General features: G+C 38.1%; 1 protein-coding gene across 1 annotated transcript in view; it reads left to right on the top strand.

Annotated features, from left to right (window-relative positions):
- LOC107707149 (pleckstrin homology domain-containing family H member 2-like) overlaps positions 1-15,488 on the top strand; it is a 33,924-nt gene that overhangs the window by 9,269 nt on the left and 9,167 nt on the right. The window contains exons 4-18 of the mRNA XM_016511065.1: positions 3,508-3,570; positions 5,196-5,345; positions 5,433-5,516; positions 5,631-5,712; positions 5,949-6,113; positions 7,838-8,625; positions 8,713-8,788; positions 11,997-12,091; positions 12,291-12,462; positions 12,819-12,955; positions 13,068-13,181; positions 13,339-13,425; positions 13,513-13,671; positions 14,227-14,307; positions 14,391-14,543. Coding sequence (XP_016366551.1) covers positions 3,508-3,570; positions 5,196-5,345; positions 5,433-5,516; positions 5,631-5,712; positions 5,949-6,113; positions 7,838-8,625; positions 8,713-8,788; positions 11,997-12,091; positions 12,291-12,462; positions 12,819-12,955; positions 13,068-13,181; positions 13,339-13,425; positions 13,513-13,671; positions 14,227-14,307; positions 14,391-14,543 — 2,406 coding nt within the window. The remainder of the gene's footprint in view (positions 1-3,507; positions 3,571-5,195; positions 5,346-5,432; positions 5,517-5,630; positions 5,713-5,948; positions 6,114-7,837; positions 8,626-8,712; positions 8,789-11,996; positions 12,092-12,290; positions 12,463-12,818; positions 12,956-13,067; positions 13,182-13,338; positions 13,426-13,512; positions 13,672-14,226; positions 14,308-14,390; positions 14,544-15,488) is intronic.

Consider the following 15,488-nt stretch of genomic DNA (forward strand, 5'->3'; position numbering starts at 1 on the left):
CTTTCTTTTTTTTTACTGACTGTTCACTTTTTCCTTTAATCATGTTTGAACTTTCTCAGACTATAGTTTTTGCTGTGGTATATGAAGAAGTACTTCAAGTGTGTGGAAAGCAAAGTTACAATGACATAAAATTAGTGTCATTGATTTTTTTGTTTGTATGTTCACATTGATGTTAAATTACATTTTCTGATTTGTGACATTACTTTTTATGTAATGCTAAAACACTGCTGGTCACTTTCAGAAGTTATAGTGATTCTTTATTTTCCAAGAAAGAATGTGAAAGAAATTGGTTATATATTTTCATTTTTAAATATTTTAAAATATAATTTAAATTGATTTTACACACTTTAAGCAATATCGTATCGCATATCGAATATCGCATTTTTTAAGAAGGTATCGCATATCACATTTTTCTTCAATATCGCACAGCCCTAGTGCTACTGTAGGACAGTGAAGTGTGGAGCAGAGGTCGGTGACGGTGGGGAATTTGGAGCCGTGGTGCAGTGAAGGATGTCACACAGACAGGCTTTGTGAGCTGGCCTGTGGAGGGAGACTGGATGAGGGGTGCAGGGCGGGCCGGCTACAGAAGGCCGAGGATGGAATGCATGGAATGGAAGACTGACTGTAGCCAGGACCATATGGAGCGGAGAAGTGAGGGGGATTGTAGAAGATTCAAAAAGCTGTTGATGGAAATGTAGAGCTTATGGTGCAAATTGATGGAAGCATCCATGAAGGTTTGGTTTGATTTGGTATAACATTCCCATTAGCAGTCACACTTCACGTCACCACTCCTCTGCATAAAGTTGAGCTTGATTAAGCTTTGTTGCATCATCAGCAGTCTCTATTGCTTGTGTCACGGGAAATTGCCATTTATCTTTAAAAAAAATGAATTATGTTGGTTGCTTTGTTGCTTCGAATAACTCCAGTGTCCTCCTAGAGCACCATCTCCTGGTCAAACTAGTAATGCACTTTTGTATGGAGCCCTGCACATGACATGTGGAAGAAAAACTAGATATTGTGGTCACAAATTAAGAATTTGTTCTCAAGGCCTATTAATTCCTGGCCATGTTTTAATATTTTACTATTTTAAAATGAGGGAACAATTTAGTATAATGTGGCTACGATTGATCTAAAACAAGGGAACTTATTAATAAGTTGTGAGAACAAATTCTTAATTTGTCATACACTGTTCGATATGTGCAGCAGCGCTTCAAGCCGAACACACCTAATAGCTTTGCGGGCTTGTGACTCTTTAGTTCTGCACACGGCACACCTCCAGGAGCTCGACTGTTTTCAGAGAGAATAATAAAGCTGAATCTTTATTTTGTATATCTGATAAAGTTAAAGACTATTCTTTATGAAGGATGCAATACTACTCTATAGGTACTCAAGATTAACATGAGATTGTCCATTTTAAGGTTTTTGAAAGAAGTCTCTTATGCTCACCAAAGCTACATTTATTTGATCAAAAAGACAGAAAACAGCACATGTTAATACAGGTATGTAGCGCTAACCTGTGACTGAACCGCTCAGAGTCTGACTTGGTTTGTGCAGCTGTTCTCAGAACAGTCTGTAATTACGCTGCTATTTTTTATTTTCTATATCTGCACCATTGGGCAGTGGTGGACCAGCTTGACCACAGATGAGGTTGGGTGTGTACCCGTGTGTACAGTGTGTGTGTGTGGTTGTTGTGGTATAAACGTATCTGTAGTTAGTTCCACATTAAGCTTATGTGTATAGTGAATAGTCTGCGAGATAGTGACTGTGTGTGTGTACGACAGAGATAATGAGTGTGTGTAGAGTGTGTGATGTATTTCTGACCATCAGTGTGTTTTGGGGAAACACCCTTTGGTTTAGTCCGATCGGCATTGGCTCACTAAACCTTGAATATCAATAGACTTCTATCATGGAAAACTAACCAGAGTCTGTGAATCTTTTTAACTTCCATCTGCGAATCAGATATTTACGTCATTCATCAAGCTCTGACTAATGCACCATTAACAAATCCAACAAAATGTGCTTTAACTTAAGAACTAGAGCAGAACATGAATACATGGACTGGACTGTTCCAAAAAGTCATCATTAGGATAGTTTTGTCAATAGTGCTTTGTGCGTTGGGACTTATTAAACATCTTTAATGACGGAGGCTTGTAAAGAGGAGAGGCTGTTAGAAAGATCAGAATATCGTTGGGTCACATATATACACACAGATGCATAAAAACACTTTTGTATGGCGTTCAGTGGAAAATATGAGTGTGGCGGTAACTATTAGCAGTGTGTTAGGTCATATTTGTCTGTTCTTTTTTGGGAACTGTATGAAGAGAAACAGGTTGCTAATGGAGTTCCTGCCAAAGCAGAAACAAGCGCATAACACCAAGCGAATTTAACCCCAAAATGTTCAGTGTTATGGGAAGCACCCGCTAATTTTTCATTAACACAATGCAATAAAAATGTAATTCTCTGTACTGTAATGTGAAAAATAATGATATATTAAATAATTTGTAAAGTATGTATATGCTATGGTAGTATTTGAGTATTTCTGCATATTAATAAAGTGCATTGATCATGTTGTGCTTCACTTAAAACACTTTGGATCATTATCAAATCATGCTGGAGAACATGATCTTCAGGATTTGTTCAGCTCAAGTGCTGCTGACAAAGTCATAAATTCCCCAAAAACATTTCATTCACATTATGTTGATAATTTAATTTGAAATGAAGAAATTGTGTATTAAATTAAATAAAAATGCACAGTGCAATTTTCAACAGTGGTCTGCATTCAAACTCCAAGATCCATTCAGCAAACTCCAATCTGATGACCACAACTAAGCCACAGAATGTGTGGAGTGCTTATTTTTATGAGGCTGGCAAGTGGATTAGGGAATTTATATTAGAAATTTACTAGAAAGTATGAGGATTGGAAATAGAGTGGTCAAAATTCCCTGAGATTTCACTGAATGCAATGACAGAAAACAGTCATCAAAATGACCGGGAACTGAATCATTACCTCTGGTTTACCACTTTTTTTTTTTTTTCCATGCACAACTATAATTGTGACAGCGCATATAATACAGTCCAAAAATGTAACCAATACAACACAGCTTCAGTTTTTTGGGGGGGAAATGTTTTTGCTTAGGCAATAGTTTTTGAGTTTCCTTAACTTTATAGATACATTTTTCATCCAAAAAAATAAAAAATAAAAGGCTTGAAGGAATGTAATGGTAATATAGCATGGCATTCCCGCTATGGTAAAAATGATTTGCAAATGAATTTGCTGCATTCCTGCCAGTACTATGCTATGAGAAGAATGCATGTTTTAAATAAAATCCCAGCACAGAAGGATATTTGTTTACAAAGCTTATTCTTCCCAGCCATTCATCACTGATGAATGTTATGCATAAGGAAAATTTTAAAGTAGACTTTCATAATAAAATTTTTCATGTTTATACATATTCATGCACAAACACTTTTGGCCATTAATTTATTCAGTGTTTCTTGCTCTCTCAGATGCAGCAGTTGGAGACGCAGGTGTTGGAAGCCGAGCGTCGGGCATATGAGGCCAACCAGCAGGTAAATACCAATAACTCTCTTCTGGACATTTCATCCGATTTTAGGGATGTTAAGTATTTGCACTGACAATGATTCATTTAAAATTTTATTCTTTACTTGAATGGCTTACTAAATGATTTGATTATTTTGGTACAATTCATAATAATTAAATAATGTAACAAATGTATATGAAAATATTTCTTGACAAAAAGTTTTTGTCAAGACCATTATAATAGTTTGTCAAAGTTTTCAGTATTTTGCATATTATCATCAACTAAAATGCCTCAAAAATAATTATATGTCATTTTATAGGGAGTAAAATGGTCAGGTGACACAAAATATTGACTACATTTAAAGGATATTTCCAACAAAACTATATTATAACGATTTATATTAATCATTCACAGGGGTTGGACACCTTGGAAATAGGTAATATTCCTTATTACACCTATTAAAGGTGCTGTATGGACATTTTTTGACTGTACTAAAGCATGTTTGCAGATATTTAGGTAACATGCTTGTTCACATACTTGTTTCTCTGAAAAATAATGCTACAGCCAGTTATTCTGCTTTGAAATGTGCTTTCCGTGTCGGAATGTCTGTTGTTGTTTTGGTCCGTGTGATTCCGCCCACTAGTATTTCGACACCCCGGGTAGCCAATTGGTGGAAAACACAGTGTATTGCAACGAGATCATAGTTGAACTAAAAAGCCTCTGCATCCATCTAAAAATCTCTATGACCAGAGGAATATTAAAACACAGATAAATCAGCTCATCAACTTACAGTGTATAAGGCTTGCCACCTTCCATTGTAAATTGTGTGTCCTCAATTCCTGTTGCGTGTCCTCAATCTGGCAACCCACGTGAGCGTCAAGTCTGAGGAGGAGGGGGCAGGAGAAACATGCAACTCTCTGTATTATTTTGAATTTGGACTGCAGTACCCATTTCAACCGCTATAGCTGTCAATATTACATACTGCACCTTTAAGCTTGTTTACCACCATCTGCTTTAATACAGCTTACAACCTTCTTAGAATAGATTCATGGCCTGCATCTTTTGAATAGTCTTCAGCTGAATGTCGTCTATCAGAACATCTGCTATCTAGAGATGTTGAAGGAGGGAATCTGCTTCTCAATCTTTTCTCCAAAGCTGCCTTATAGTAGTTTGATAATATTCAAGTCAGGTGATTTGTCTGGCTAGGGCAGATGTTGAAGTTTATCTTGGTGCTCCAACTGTCCAGGTTTAATGATCATGATACCATCTTTTTTTAGCATTGGTGTTTGTGGTTAAAGTTTTAGCAGTTGCAGCTCTTTCATGGATGTTGGTTTTGTGATACTCTCTGTGGTCAGTTTTTTTGTGGAAACTGAAGGGTCTTCAAGGTGAATATTATTAAGGCTTGCTGTCACTTTGCTGCAGTAGTTCTATGTTGTTTGGACACAATCCTTCTCAGTGATCAATGTCCCTATTATTACTTACCCTTTTCAGATTTCACCCATTTCTCTTCTTCGCTGATGAGGTCTTGCTTCTTTGTGTACAGAGTCATAATCGGGTGTTCACATTATTTTGTCCAATGCCTGTATATTGTATTTTTGATATAATAATGTAACCATTACTAACACTGTGTGTATGTTCATGTGTGTGTTTCAGGTGCAATGGATGGAAGAGCGTCTAAAGGCATCAGATATCCAGTCAAGTGATTCAGAGCTGCAGCTGTTCAGGCGCAGTCAAAATCTTCAAACGGTACTGCAGGAGAAAGACGAGCTTATTGCCACCCTAGAGCAACAGCTGGAGGAACAGGTCAGTCCCAACTCCAGTCTCTAATATCATCAGGTTTGCATCAGTAGACATAGAGGCCTATTTAAATCCATTAAATTGCACCTCCAGAAACAGAACCGAATCCAAGATGCCAAGACGGTTGAAGAAAAAGCAGCTAAGATCAAAGAATGGGTCATGCGGAAGCTGAATGAAGTACGTTCATGCTTTTTGTACGCGTGCGTGTGTGTGTTCTTAAATAGGTGAGAGGAGATAAATAGGTGGGGCAGAAAGTGTGTAAATGTTTGTGTTCACCAATCACTCTTGTAGTTTGATATAGAGAATGCCTCTCTGAGAGAGATCAACCAACAACAGGAGGCTGAGATACAAGACCTGAGAAGACGACTGCAAGGTATTCATGCGTCTGATCACACAGTAGGTTAAGCTCTGGCTACTGTGTCTTCAAAAAAGCATCCAACCAATTTATTCCTGCTATTTCTGTAGCATGTTGAGTGTTAAGCTTGTCAAAGAAATTACTGATGAAAATCTGTTTTTTGTTTTTATCAATGACAATGAAGACTAAATCGAGAAATTTTTCCATTGATGGAAAAGAGCTAATAAGTGTCATGTTTAATTGTTTTGTTTTAGCCATGGAGCCGACTTTGAGTTCTGGTGGCCCAGTGCAGCCCAGTGTGGGTGAGGCCCAGCGGCTCAGCAGTCTGACTTTTGGCTGTTTCCAAATTAGAGGGAAGAGCCCTCAGGTACTGACGGGCCCAGAGCCGGCCCAGAAGAGCGTCAGCACCCTGCCGGATCGTGAGCCCACACACACAGACTGCAGGAGACCCTCTGCTGGTCAGAAGACTGATATGATATCTGTAGATGTTTGACTGAAAGTATTAGTTCATAATCTGTTGAGTTTGACTGAGATGCAACAAGGCAGGGAAGAAATTAAGAAATTAAAATTTTTATTCAGCAAAGACACATTAAATTGATCAAAAGTGACAATAAAGAGTTTTACATTGTTGCAAAACAAAAAAACGATTTCAAATAAATGCATTGTATCATGGTTTCCACGAAAATATTAAACAGCACAACTTTTCAACACTAATAATAAGAAGAAATGTTTCTTGCGCTGAAAATCAGCATATTAGAATGATTTCTGAAGGATCATGTGACCCAGCTTTGCATCACAGGAATAAATTACATTTAAAATAGAACTTCAATTGAGAAGTCATCATTTTGATCCACCAATTTCATTGCCCCATCAATACCAACATGCATCTAGCAAATGAAAGTTTCTCAAAGCCTTTTCTGGAAGTTCAAAAATGTTTTAAGGAAAAGGAAGGGACATGTGGTCAACCATACTTGGAATTTGTGCTCTGCATTTAACTCATCCAAGTGCACACACACAGCAGTGAGTAATGAACAAACATGCACACACACCGTGAACACACACCCAGAGCAGTGGGTAGTCAATGCTGCAGCGCCCGGGGAGCAGTTGGGGGTTCAGTGCCTTGCTCAAGGGTCTCACCTCAGTCGTGGTATTGAGGGTGGAGAGAGCGCCATACATTTACTCTCCCCACCTACAATCCCTGCCGGACCTGAGACTCGAATCCGCAACCTTTGGGTTACAAGTCTGACTCTCTAACCATTAGGCCACGACTGCCCCCAATGATGCAGAAGGACAGCATAACACAGTAACAGTGTGATTCATGTTTTCGATTCAGAAGAACCGACTCATAAAAGTAATTTGTTCAAGAATCATTCTGCATTGTGATAATTGCATTTTGACTCACTAAATGAACCACTCAAATGAGTCATTTGCCTTAAGTCTGATTCATTGAAATGGATGACTTGACAGTGATTTGCAAAACTTTAACAGCTTTGACTTTAACTCAGAAGTCTTAATGCTTTTAATATATCAAGTGCTTACCATATGTATTCATATATTCACAAAGTCTGTGTGTTTGGTCTGATCCAGATTCTGGAATGAAACAAGATTGCCCAGAAACAGAGTGTGTTGGCCGATGCTCTAAAGTGGGATCAGAGTACGAGGTGGTCACGCTGTCCTGTGGAGTCTCCTCAATCCTCTCCAACTCTGCCTCTGAAGGAGAGAGGAGTCTGTTTGGAGGTTTGCGTTTCAGTCGACCCACCAGTGAGACGTACCCGCAACCTTTGGGTTACAAGTCTGACTCTCTAACCATTAGGCCACGACTGCCCCCAGTGATGCAGAAGGACAGCATAACACAGTAACAGTGTGATTCATGTTTTTGATTCAGAAGAACCGACTCATAAAAGTAATTTGTTCAAGAATCATTCTGCATTGTGATAATTGCATTTTGACTCACTAAATGAACCACTCAAATGAGTCATTTGCCTTAAGTCTGATTCATTGAAATGGATGACTTTACAGTGATTTGCAAAACTTTAACTCAGCTTTGACTTTAACTCAGAGAAGTCTTAATGCTTTTAATATATCAAGTGCTTACCATATGTATTCATATATTCACAAAGTCTGTGTGTTTGGTCTGATCCAGATTCTGGAATGAAACAAGATTGCCCAGAAACAGAGTGTGTTGGCCGATGCTCTAAAGTGGGATCAGAGTACGAGGTGGTCACGCTGTCCTGTGGAGTCTCCTCAATCCTCTCCAACTCTGCCTCTGAAGGAGAGAGGAGTCTGTTTGGAGGTTTGCGTTTCAGTCGACCCACCAGTGAGACGTACCACACAGCCTCAGACGACAGCAGCTCGCTGTTTGACGATGACATGCAGCGCATGGAGTACTCCAGACTTTGCCTTCCTGGCACCAAGAGTGCTTCAAAGAGAGACAGCGAGAAGGTGGATGCTGATGATGGATCCTCAGATGAGCTGAATAAGCGCTTCCAGTCGCAATGTCTTGATTCCTCATCGTCCTCCAGTGACACAAACACTCCCAGCCCCATATTAACTCCAGCTCTCACACCAAAGCGGCCCACTCCATCACGAGAGTCCCAAGACACCCCAGCCTCCCCCAAACAGCCCAGACTGCGTAATCCAAATGCATTTACTGTTAGTTTGGCATTGGCTAAAAAGCATCTGAGTCAGCCTCCGCTGTACAGTGAAGCCGCCCATGGGCGGACACGAAACGCCTTCAGCATGCTACGTCCTCTACGGCCTCAGGAAACAGACATGGACCAAGAGCAAAAGATGGAGACTCGTGAAAGAGAATGTGTGCCTGATGTGCCTCCAGCAGAAGTGCCACCTGAGGAACTCGAAACACTCAACGCCTCTGCCGCCGTGCGCGGGAGTAAACCTCCGACCCCTCCACTGCACAGACTGCCTTCTTGGGTGAGTCGTGCCACAAATAGTCCAGCTAATATGAATTTCTGTCGTTTTGGTTCATGTGGTAGACTTGTGATTTCATGTTATCTGCAGGAGAGCAGAATATATGCTGTGGCAAAATCTGGAATTCGTCTGTCCGAGACGTCGTGTACAGATGTAGCTAATAAAGGTGCGTTTAGATTGTGTTTTTTACATTTGCACATATTCTCAATCCAGCTGCCCTTCATTGATCTCTCTTCATTTTTTATCTTCATTATTTTTCACATGCACTTCTTAAAGGGATCATGAACTGCATAGTGTTCTTATATAAGCAAGATTTTTACATCAACATAATTTTTACATATTAAAATAACAGATGGACGCTGCTGTGACGTACTCTGAAAACAACATGGGTCATCTAGGTTAAAAACTTATAAATACTCAGTATATATCAAATATCAAATGGTCTGGACCAGACAATGCAATAGTGGTAAAAACACTGTTATTCACACTTATGTGTTGCAACATTACTGCTGGATCCACTCTAGTCAGACTCAGCACTGCATTATCTTTTACTTTCAGTCTCTCTGAAAAGCCTGCATCATACTGTCTTGGTTTAAAAATGAATCCGCAGATCTGTGGCTCTTTCCTAATGTTACCTCATGTCTACATCAGACGTGAGTGGTGCAATGCTACTAAAGACAACAGAACCCATCATAATCAGTGATTCTGTCTACACTGGATGAAGGCGGGATCAGAGACGGAACAAAACAAAAATATTTCTGACGTACTCTAAGCGCTCATGTTGCTTCTGACATGAAAGAGAAATTGATTTGCGACACAACAGCGCTTGGGTCCGATGTAGATGCAGTTTTAAGCCGAGAACACACTACACGACTGTCATACCAATTATGAATGTAATTTGGTCTTGACGACTGATTGTGCCCAGTCGGACCGGGTCTGTTCCAGTTGCGCTCAGTCGCTATTTGCAGTCGGCAGAAAAAATTGCATAGTGTGTGGTGTATAAAGATAAATCAGAATTCAAGAAACAGTCATTTTCGCATTTTTTTAAACATATTTAATATTTGCGACTGACACCAGCGATTGTATATGCGGCTATGCAGTGGAGATGCGTTGGAGATGTGATTTATTTCGTGTCTTTATTTTATTTCATAAGTTAAATGGTTTTAGATTATTCGGGGTTTTTTTTTTTTTTTCGGAAGTAAAATAAAATAGCCTATATTATGTCAGTGATTTCTCTCATTTTAAAGATATTATCAAGAATTATTTTATTTCAATCTGCAGTCTAACAAAAGTTAAGAAAAAAATGAATTAGCCTACAGGCCTCTCTATAGACAATTTTTTCTTAACTTTTAACTTTTTTAAAAATTTGTTATGAAGAATATTTAAAGGGGTCATATGATGCGATTTCAAGTTTTCCTTTTTCATAAGAAATAGGCTATTCTTCATAACAAATATACGAACATAACAAATACCTATTCTTAAAAGCTTTTTTTCATAAATTTCATTTAAAAAATCTCAAATATGACACGTAATAAAATCATTTTATATATTGTACACAGTTTAATTATATTTAAGATTTGTGTCAGATGGATAAGGAAATTACAATGCCTTGAATTTCTCTGCAGTTCTTAACGTTTGCTGTAGACTAATATAATGAAAAGTTAAATACACAAATAGCATTTTTATATGACTTTTGTTTCTAAGTAAATGGAGCAGTAATGTTTCATTTCATTCTGACCGGAAACTCGGGAACTGTAACGAAAAAAAATATATACCCTTTTTAATCAGAACCAATTCATTTTTAATCCCTTTCAGACATACAAAAGATAATGATAATTGTATTGCTTGACTAAACATTTAAAAATAGCACTAGAAATGTTATAATTAAGGAAATTAGACATTGGTGTCTGAAAAGACATAACGAAATGTGTCTGCTCAAGCAATAATTCAAAAAAAGAAAGAGAAACATAGGACTTAATTTAAAAAATTATAATTTCAAGACATTGCTGTGGCATTTATTATCAACACCATCATAGCAGGAAAACAAATGTTTTTTGTTATATTAAGAACCTTTAGTGTTTCGAGAATTAAATAAAAGCACCGGTGTTGTCCTCAGTGTTGGCAGGAGTGGCTGCGGGAGCGCGGCTAGAATCAGATACAGCATTTGTTTTTGTTTCTTTGTTTGTTTGTTTTACAAATTTTTCCCCCTTTTTCTGCGCAAATTGCACCTCAAATAAATACTACCAGCTCTAATTTGTTATCCCTGTTTGTTTTTGGTACAAGATCTTGAGCAGTCGAGTTCTTGTGACATTGTGAGTTTTTTTTTTTTTTTTTTTTTTTTAATAATTTCATAATTTTTTTGGTTTGGCAGAATTTGTCCAGTCATGACTCGCCAGTCGTTAAGTGTGTAGTGCAGTGGACTGCCTCAGTCATTAGATTTGTGCTCGTCTCTGACTGTCAAAGACTAGAATTTGCTCCAGTCGATGGAAACAGTCTTTAAGTGGGTTGAGTTCAGTCTTAGAATGTTTCAACTAGTGTAGTGTGTCCACAGCATCACAAGGAACTGTGTTTTTTCACAACGTAGACTACACAGCATCTTATAATCCTCGGAGGCGTCTCTGTGGTTTTGTTGATGGAGTAATCCTGTGTTTGCATCTCTCTAGTATTTGCTCTCCTCCTGCTACATGCGTGAATCAGTAGGTGGGGCTAAAGAGGCAATAGAAATAGGCATTGATCATCTTCTGCAGAGGTGGTCTTTTCGCAGCACTGTGATGTCATAATGTGACAAATTCCAAAACAAGTCGTTTTGCGGCTTTTGAACTAACAAAAAAGCTGTTTTTGAACTAACAAAAAAGTTTTAATTCTGAAACGTACAGGATGTATTTATAGTACACAGACCTGTTAGATGTCAAAAGATCAAGGGAAATTTGATTTCTTGGTTCATGACCCCTTTAAGGAAAAATCCAAACCTGTGTTATGCATTTCTGTCCATGGAGCCTTTTCACATTTCCAGGGTTCTCAGAAGCAGAAGTTGTCATAGTTTGGTGAACGTCTATAGTGATGAATGGAAACTACAACAAATATATGTTTTATGCTCCCATTTGTGCAAATAGCAAAAGAAAAAAAAAACATAAAAGCATTTATATGGCATTTGCATGTTCCTGCATCAGCTGTTCAAATGTTTTTATCTACTATAATCCTTCTGATTTTAGGATTTATAGTTTTAGTTCATGCTTATTGAATCGGGTTTGGCCAGTGATTGTTGCAATGTAAATATTGGTCCAGGACCAACACAGTAATCAAGGAACATTACTTGCCCAAATCATATTGTGTATTTACTTGCAGCCTACTTATGTCCAATGCTCCTCTTCTAGACTCCTCCCACTCATTCTCATGCCCTGCCTACATGCTCTACACATCCCTCATCTACAGGAACACAAGCTCACCTGTCTTCACCATACTCAAAGGGGTAGGAACCTGTGTGTGTGTGTGTGTGTGTGTGTGTGTGTGTGCGTGTGTGGCTGTCTCACCATAAGACCATGATTCTCAGCAGTGTTCAGTGTCAAAATGACTGTTTATTTGCATAAGAGTCTGCACGTCTATCAGTAATAGTAGGAAATCTTCTAGTTGCATTTTTATGAATGCAGCATTTCTTTTTACTCTCACAGAAGGCAACTTTGTCAAGCAACGTTCAGTTCTCTGAGGAGTCGTCTAGTTCTGAGGAGGAGGACAGTTCGGAGGAGTGTCAGTCTAACTCTGGAGAGGAGGAGAACTCCCAGACCTCTGAATCAGAGTCACACAAGATGAGCAGCCATGAAAGCCCCCGCTCCCTTAAGAGAGGTACACACGTCATGTGATGGTGGTGTAGATCAGTGTTAGTTACCAAGAGCCTGCGAGTTCCAACCCTGAAAGTAGCAATTTATCACCACTGTACCTCTGAGCAAGAACCATAGTATGTAATAAATAGAAGTTGCTCTAAAATATTTATACTTTATGAGATTAAACTGTTAAAGTTTTATAAATTAAATTGATTAGACATGTTTTTGCCGAATAAATTAGCCTATTAAAGAGAATCCAGAAAAATTCAAATGGAACACACAGAATTTGGGTAAGAATAAAATAAAATGGATTTTATAGGGCCCAGCACACACACACACACACACCCTCAGTCACAGAACGTGTTGTGTTTTTCTCAGCTGTGTCATTGTCTTCTATGACATCTGAGAGTGACTACGCCATCCCTCCTGATGCTTACTCCACTGACACTGAGTGCTCTGAACCTGAAAACAAACTGCCAAAGACCTGCTCCTCCAGCAGTGACAACGGCAAAAGTGTAAGATGCATGCACGCACACACACACACACACACACACACACACACACACACACTTGTGCTTCTCAGTTAGTCACAGCTGCCAGACCAAATGAGAATGTGTTGTGTTCCAGGAGTCTATGGAGAAGTCTGGATACCTGCTCAAGATGGTCAAGACATGGAAGAAAACGTGGAAGAGGCACTGGTTTGTTCTGAAGGACGGGGAGCTTCTCTACTACAAATCACCAGTCAGTTTAGCTCATGTATCGCATTTTATTTTTGTTGTTCTGTTTTATTCTTTATTTCTTTTATAAAGTTCTCATATTAATGATTTCGACTTGTTTCATATTACTTTATGTTCTTTATTTCCTGCATTTCCTGTGGTTCTTTGATTTTCTTTCCTAGAGTGACGTGATCCGTAAACCCCAAGGTCAGATTGAGCTGAATGCGTGCAGCACTATAGCACGTGGTGATGGCAAACAGATGCTTCAGGTAAAGCGCGTGTGTGAGAGAGAGAGTTTGTTCATACGTCTCAGATTATTTCACATGATTGTCCGTGTTAATGTTGTGTCCCTTCAGGTGGTGACAGGTAAGAGTGTGTGTAATCTGAAGGCAGATTCCCCAAACCTCCTGGAGGAGTGGCTGAGGGTCCTGCAGAGCATCCTGAGAATCAAAGCTGCGAGTCCGCTCTTCACTCACCCTGACGCACGGCCTGTTATGAAAGGACATCTGACCAAGGTATACTGTAGAAAGGAAAAGATTATAGATGCTCAAGAAACATGTTTCATTATTATCAATGCTGAAAACAGTTGCTGCTTAGTAGTTTTGTGGAAACTGTGAAAAGGTTGGTTTTTTTCAGGATTCTTTGATGAATGGAAAGTTTGAAAGAACAGCATTTACTAGAAATATAAATATTTTGTACATCATAATGGTTTACTGTGTATATTATTGCTGAAAACAATAGCCTATAATACTAAATATTAAATCATTTAAATACAAATATGTTGTTTTTCTACTCAAAATTCGAAAAACTGGTTCCTACAGTGATAATATGTCCGATACAGTGATCAACTTGTTAAATAAAATACCTTTTTTCCTTTGTTGTCACCACTTCTTTAATCTCTGTATGTCTATGTAACCTGACTTTGATAAATCAGCCCACTTTGAGAGATGAGAGTGTGAAAGTCGTAGTATTGTGCTGGTCAGGGCACTTTACCAGTTTGAATCATAACCCAGGTATAACGCATATCACATTATAGCTGTTTGTAACATGTTTGTCTTTGACTCTTTAAGGTGAAACATGGCTACTCTAAGCATGTGTGGTGTGAGCTGTTTGGAAAAACTCTCTACTACTTCAGAAATCAAGATGACAAGGTATTTTGTCTCATTAAATTACAGTCATCCTGCACAGGACTTCTGTATGTGTCCATGCACTAATAACGTATTTCCCTACCCAGTTTCCTCTGGGTCAGATCAAACTGTGGGAGGCTCGTGTGGAGGAAGTGCAGAAGTCATGTGACGTAGCTGAAGTCTCTGCTCAGTACACCCTCTCCATTCAGTCAGTGAGTCAGGACCCAGCATTCCTGCTCATCGACTCGCCTCATGAGAAGGTAGGCAAGCTGTATTGAATAATATTAAAATAGAACCACAAATACCTGTTGTGCATCCCTTTTGAAAAAGAAGTGCACTTCATTGTATTGAATGTGTACTTCAAATCTTAAACGTATATTAAAAAAAAAAAACTGTACTTGCACATAATATAATATCAATGAAATAAAAATGTAAAACTATGTTTCTTAACACACTTAAGTACACTTTAAACATCTACTTCGTAATAATGTCAAATTAGTTTTAGTACATTTTAAATCATTGTTTTAATCTTTTCTCACGTTTTAAAGAAGTACACTTATTTTGATGTGTTGACTAACATACTAAAGCACATGTAAAGTCTTGATTATAATTTTAACTGTAGTGTTGTTCAGTATTACATTTGAAGTTAATATATTTTAAATGTACTAAATTATAACTCCATCATTACAAATGTGTCATTTAAATATATGTGACACTGGACCACAAAACCAGTCATAAGGGTCAATTTTTCGAAATTGAGATTTATACATCACCTGAAAGCTGAATAAATAAGCTTTCCATTGATGTATGGTTTGTTAGGACAGGACAATATTTGGCCGAGATATAATTATTTAAAAATCTGGAATCTTAAGGGTGCAAAAAAATCTAAATATTGAGAAAATCGCCTTTAAAGTTGTCCAAATGAAGTTCTTAGCAATGCACATTACTAATCAAAAATTAAGTTTTAATATATTTACAGTAGGAAATTTACAAAATATCTTCATGGAACATGATCTTTACTTAATATCCTAATGACTTTTGGCATAAAAGAAAAATCAATAATTTTGACCCATACAATGCATTTTTAGCTATTGCTACAAATATACCCCAGTGACTTAAAGGAACACTCCACTATTTTTGAAAATGATCTTTTCCAACTCCCCTAGAGTTAAACAGTTGAGTTTTACCGTTTTCGAATCCATTCA

Source organism: Sinocyclocheilus rhinocerous, unplaced genomic scaffold (assembly GCF_001515625.1).
Source record: "Sinocyclocheilus rhinocerous isolate Xijiao unplaced genomic scaffold, SAMN03320098_v1.1 scaffold715, whole genome shotgun sequence".
NCBI lineage: Eukaryota > Metazoa > Chordata > Actinopteri > Cypriniformes > Cyprinidae > Sinocyclocheilus > Sinocyclocheilus rhinocerous.